This window comes from Xiphophorus hellerii, chromosome 3 (assembly GCF_003331165.1).
Source record: "Xiphophorus hellerii strain 12219 chromosome 3, Xiphophorus_hellerii-4.1, whole genome shotgun sequence".
Lineage (NCBI taxonomy): Eukaryota > Metazoa > Chordata > Actinopteri > Cyprinodontiformes > Poeciliidae > Xiphophorus > Xiphophorus hellerii.
The window spans coordinates 12,595,129-12,601,266 of record NC_045674.1 but is presented as its reverse complement, the minus strand read 5'-3'; the positions used below and the strand labels follow the sequence as shown (position 1 = coordinate 12,601,266).

The window sequence follows — 6,138 nt, the reverse complement described above, 5'->3', positions numbered from 1 at the left end:
CTGGAGTGAATTGACCCTAAAACACCCAGTAATTGCTGAAAAGAGACAGCTACTTTGGTTCGTTTCTACTCATCAAGAGTACTGGAGAGGACTGTTTGTTTTTTGGGGATGGTGTGTTTACCGATCAAAAAAGATTGGAATTTTAAGTATCTGACCTGTCACCAGTCAATTTAGCAAAATAAATAATAATGTCAGATTTTGGTCGCCAGCTGAGTTTTTTTCAGTGACTCTCGTCTTCGTTGATGTTTTTTTCCTTTACTGCCTTTGTTATTTAGTTCATCTGCAGTCCTGCTCTGTGCTTTTCATGCCAAAGCAATTACAGTTTAACAGAATGAAAATGTGTCATTAATTTAGGGTCTTAATTTAATCTTTTCCAGCCTCTCTACTCATTACGAATAACAAACATCCCAGAGTTTGCTGTGTGTTCGAGCTAATTCACATGCATAGTTAGTAGATTTTTGATTGCATCTCTTTCCCTCTTGATCTTTATCTTTTACGGCTCATATTTTTCTCTTGGATTCACTCGTGTTGCTCTCCTAGGTTCACAGTAACAACCGGCACACGCAGGGCGTGCGAGTCTTCAGCAAAGTAGAATGTCTTTTCAAGCCTGGCCTCCTTCAGCCCTGGTCTTCTCCGGCGCTCACCCTGCCAGTTCCCCTCGAAGATCTGAAGGACCCCTCTTCACGACCCATCTCCCTCCCGCTTGGTGGCCGGCCGGCTCAGATCCTCCGCTGCAAATTTTACTTTGCAGACCGCTGGTTGCTCATCAGTGAGATATCATTCCTCTCTGGTAGGAAAACAAACTCAAGCAGTTTTGTTTCACGTATTTCAGATAATTGGCTCCCTGCTCGCTCAGAGCCGTTATGTTCCTGTACAGAATCTGCACTGATATCACAGATACCCTGGCTTCTGCATCTTATATATTCCCATAAACCATGAAAATATTTTATATGCTTGGCCTTTTCTGCAAATAAAACATAAAATAGACATAAATATTGCAAATATTTCAAATGTTTATAGTTTCTTTTTACAGTAAAAAGTTGTCAGAATCGGCTTTGGAAGCAAGAAAGCAATATCTGGACAATTTGACATATCAAGATAAATGTTGATGTTTTTGGTCTTGAAGATATTCTTCAAAGTAAATAAATTAAATGAGTTGGTTTTGTATTACTAATGGAAGTCAACCTGTGTTTAAAGAGAGATTATGTTGACCTTTCAAAATAAAACCCGTTTATGCATTTCAGTATAAATTGTTTTTCAAATGATTGTCCTGTAAAGGAAATCATCTACACTTCATAGGTTGAATTGCTTTAACATTTTACTATTCTAAGCTAGTTATAGTAGCAGGGCATTATTAGATACACATGTGATCATCTTATTGTACATCTCAGCTAAACTTTACAAAAAAAACGTAAAAAGTCTTAAAAAATACGTTTTGTTTTATTGGTTTGATTATTGCAGCTTCCACATTACGTACTATAACCAATTAAGTGAAACCAGTGAGTCTTTCAAAATAAAACTCTTGTATCCTCTTCAAAGTAAAAGTTTCAAGTAGGTAATCTTGTTGCACAGCTATAAGATAATTCTGCTGGCCTTTCAAAATAAAGCTTACAAATGTCTTTTAAAATAAAGTAATTAATTTTACAGCTAAGTTTTGTCCCACATTCATGGGATGAAACCCCAAAGCTGTGCATGTTGGGTCTAAAACAGCAGTAATGATAGAATTATTTATCCGGCACCATTTTGCTACTTTAATTTGTAATTCCTGGTGTTAAAATGTAAGATGTTTGTCTACGCAAACATTGACAAACAATGTCAATGTTATAAACTGTTTCATTTGGATTTATTATAGAAAATGTTTCAAAAAATACATTCAATTTAAGTCTCAATTGCAGTGCTGCAGATGTCCAGCAGGTTCATGATCAACAAAGTAAAAGACACTTAAAATTCCTTATTACATAAACTATGTTTTAAATACCAAGCTCAGTAGTGCAGACTGGAGGGTTTAATCACATTTGCTTGAGAAGCAGCAAGGAATAAAACTGAGCATCTTCATTTAATGAAGCCAATTATTTTGATAAAAGTTCCTCTGCTGTTGACTTTTATTCTGCAAGTGTCAGCATTTGCATGCAAGGACTTTATGGTATTATTCATATCAAAATGCAATTTACCCACAGCCTTCCTGGTACGGTCGTCTCTTCGTAGAAGGGAGTGTGCAACAATTAATCTTTACACACCTCGTTATCACGCTGCAGTTTCAGTTCTGGGAAATAGTTGTTCTTTCCTACATTGACCTCCTTGTCTTATTTTGTTTTGAACCCAAAGTATCTGAAGTGTAAGATTTATTACTCTGACCAGAAGTCAGATGTACCCATCTACACTACAGCTGAGATAACGGCGGCTAATTAAACTGTCCGTTGTGTCAGCTCTAATGTGATAACGGCAAAGTCAGGTACCTGAATAATTTGACCCAGCAATGTCCAGTTTGTCGACTTGAATCATGCAGATAATAAATTAGATTTTGAAGAAACGCTGCGCTTGTGCAACTGTGTGAATATCACAATAATGGATCAGTAAAGCATGTCTGCTGTACTAACTCCAGAAAGAAGAAATTCAGCTCCATTAGCTTTAACTTGAGTGAAAAATAAATAAACACATAATCATTGAGGAAGAAGATGGTTCCTATAAACCAAATGTGTCAAACTCGAGGCTCACAGGCCAAATTTGGCCCACTGCATCTTTTTATGCGGCCATCTAGACTCTAGATGCCAAATCAATCAGACCCTCTAGTTTTTCTGTGATTGCTGAAATTCACACACATTTGTGAGCTTACTGCAAATATAACACAGAAATAATCAAACCCACTGGGTTAAAGTGACTGTTAACTCCCACCTGCAGGTGGCGGTATTTATTATTTTCTCTACCTTCTGCCTGAATTCAGATTGCAGTTTGTGATCAATATAGATTATTGAATCTAAAACACTCAGACACATATAAGGTGTTACAGTCAATCAACACCCCAACTGCAAATAAAACTAAAAATAAAATAATTAATGTATTCATCTTATACGTTCAGCTTATACGACACAGCGGGTAGCAAAATGTCACATTTACTGCCGTACATAAAAGCTTCCTTTGAAATTCCTTTCAAATATTTCTAATTAGCACCACAAAATCAGTCATTTTTATTCCCAAAATCACAAAACCAATCACAAAGTCCTGGAGGCACTGAATAATGTGAAAACATTTTCAGCATTATTTAATTTTAAGAAGAACTAATTGAATGCAAAGACTGCTATTTATTAATATTTTAACAGTTTAACGGATCATTAACAGAACATTCATGACCTTGATGTGAGTTTGACACTCGTTCTATAAACCCTCAATGCTCCATTCAGGATTTCAAGCAGTCAGAGTTAAATAATCCATCCTCTATTATCTGCTCCCCATCTCCTCTCCCTCTGTTAGCTACAACCCTGATGCTAAATAGTGAGCTAACAAAGGCAGCTGGAGAGTTACTGAGCAAACACAATCCATCATTATTGTTGGAAAGCATTGCATTACCTCCTGATCCTAAACAGCAATCACTGTTTCTGCTTTGATGAAATACTTTCAAATGTTGCTGAGATCATGTATGTCAGGTTTCTGTTGACATATAAGGTGAGTAGAAATACTAAAATAGCAATCTGTATGTGTGTAACCTGGAGATTGCAGACCAGGGGTAAGAACCTGAGGTCTTTGTGGTTCCTTGAGTGATTAATTCAAAGCTGGTAAAAAAGATCTGGCCCAGCTGCTCAGGTGGTAAATGCAGAGGCATTTTTTAATCAGGTGCAATTTGACAATTTTTGCCGTTGTCGCTAAGGGTCCTCACCATGAATCAGAGATTTCCAAAAGGCTCCTACCATTTTAAAACCCAATTTTTCTCCATGATATAAATTTAAACTCGGCCTAAAAGAATAAATCTGAGCATCCCTTGTTGTGGTCATCTGCTAAAAATCTCTCTTTTTCTCTCGCAGCCTGGATGAGCTGCAGTCATATCTCAATATGTTGTGCAAAAATAGTTTTCTTTAAAACACCTTCTTACATGTTTGTAAGAAGTTAACTTTGAGTTTTCCCTCAGTAACAAGTTGTTCACTCCCTTGTTGGAAAACCAGGGCTATTTTGTCTGTAATTCACTTTTTTCCCTTTGTTTTCTCCATATTTTGCGTGTCCAGAACCATTTGAAGAGGATGAGACGGACGCTGATTCATTTCTTCACAATCGTCGAAAGTTTCCGGACCCTAGTCCGACTCCTGTGGGGAACGTCACCACCTCTGTTCCCACATCGAGTCACGGCTCATTCAGCACCAGCTCCAAGCCTTCTGGTAGGTTTGGGTCAAGTTTCTGATCCTCACTTGACAACATCCTGCCTTTTTCTATCCTTCTCTTCCTTCCTACTTTTCTTCTTTTATCTCTTTCCTCTCTTGTCCCTTGTTTCTGTGCCCATCTCTTTATCTTCTCCTGTGGCAACTGCAATTATGAGTTTGACAAAACTATGAAATATATTTTATTCTGAACTCAGGTTATTTGCAGATACTTATTTTCTATATTTTATGGTGGTTTTGGAAATACTGAAGAGAAAGATTAAACAATTACCATCACAAGGAAGCTTTTACACCATCAGCATGGTTGTTAAAGGGAACAGGGGGGAAGACGTGTAGCAAAGCTCAACATGCCGGGACTCCAACCTGTGATCGTCGTGTCAAGAACTGAGATCTCCTTAGGGGTCGAGCACTTTGTCCGTGCCCACATTTTGCACTTTTTTATACCTCCTTTTGGGTCTCAATTGCTTCTAGAATCAGAACAAGCACTTAAAAAAGACACCCAGCCATATTTTGGCAATAAGTTAATGTTTTTAGTGTCTGGAAAATGAGTCGCTTCAAAAACCTTCGGAATGTTACACATCACAAATCAGCAGGCTCTGTCTCTCACCTAGCAACCCCAGCCTGTTACCAAGCAACCCCAGCAAAGCCCAGGCTGTTACCTAGCAACCCAAGTGAAGTTCCGGAACATTTAGTCAGCTGGTTTTACCGCTGCATTCATTGTACAATGGCTGCTGAAAAAGACAAGTGTTTGGTTGGTGCCTTACCATCCAGAAACCACTTGCTGCATCCTTGTTGGTTGTGCAGGTGGCTCTACTTCTGCTTTTCAAAGACGTATGGTTGTGTTATTGTGCATCTGTTTGCAGCCAATTTCACGTACGAGTGTAAATGTTGAGTTGGGGGCGTGGCCAGCAGCAGCTTATTTGAATTTAAAGTGACAAGACGCTCTAAAACTGCTCATTCTGAATGGAGCTCACATAAGCTTCTAGAGTGAAATCTCATTATCTAAGAATTACTTTGTGCAAAAATATGTAATGAACATGCTTTGTATAGGCCATAGTTCTATCCTGACCTGGTCAAAGAAGCATAATAGGCCACCATTAAGAGATTTTTGCTGAGACAGATAAAAAATCCCCCTCATCCCTCTTCTTTGAGCCTTCATCATCTCTCCTCTCACACTTTCCTCCCTTGTTCATCCCTCGCTCCTCCAGAACCCCCCACCGCCACCTCCCTCATGATGGACACCACTGCTAACTGGACGCTGTCAGGTGAGAGAGCGCGCCAAAGGAGATTCTCTTTTTATTTTCTTAAAAAAGAGGCCGAGAAGGAGGTCAGCTCCATTTGCGTTGGCTCTCCTCCGGTAGCTTAAAAAAACCTGTCCGCTGTGCTAAGTAGACAGTTTGCTGTACAATAATGGAGCAGGGATTAGAGGGACAGGATTTGGCACTGGGCTCTGTCCCCAGAGTTGGAAGATAAACAGCTCGAGGAAACAACTCTTAACGCAGCCATAGTAAATTATATTTGCATCCAATAACATCTTGGCTTCCTGTGGTCTCACAAACTGCATGTTTTGTTGGCGAGCTGGCTCTGTTCTACACAGCTAAACAATAACAGGCTTTAAAAACAATGAAAAGAGCTGGAAATGGTTTTCTGTATCGTGTTTGCTGCTTTGTACTTTTTACTGGATGTGGTTGGATGGCTTTGTCTGGGTTTATTTATTATCCGCATGGTGTTCAAGTGACAGAGAGAGAGATGCAGGAGCACTCTTATGTTCTGA

The 6,138-nt window shown here is 39.0% G+C and overlaps 1 protein-coding gene across 5 annotated transcripts in view; it reads left to right on the top strand.

The window, feature by feature from the left end:
* ddr1 (discoidin domain receptor tyrosine kinase 1) overlaps nt 1-6,138 on the top strand; it is an 87,146-nt gene that overhangs the window by 60,106 nt on the left and 20,902 nt on the right. For 4 of the 5 annotated variants that reach the window (XM_032558899.1, XM_032558897.1, XM_032558895.1 and 1 more), the window contains exons 9-11: nt 541-790; nt 4,215-4,364; nt 5,573-5,629. In XM_032558899.1, the coding sequence (XP_032414790.1) occupies nt 541-790; nt 4,215-4,364; nt 5,573-5,629 (457 nt within the window). The remainder of the gene's footprint in view (nt 1-540; nt 791-4,214; nt 4,365-5,572; nt 5,630-6,138) is intronic. The other variant, XM_032558898.1, reaches the window with a different exon arrangement.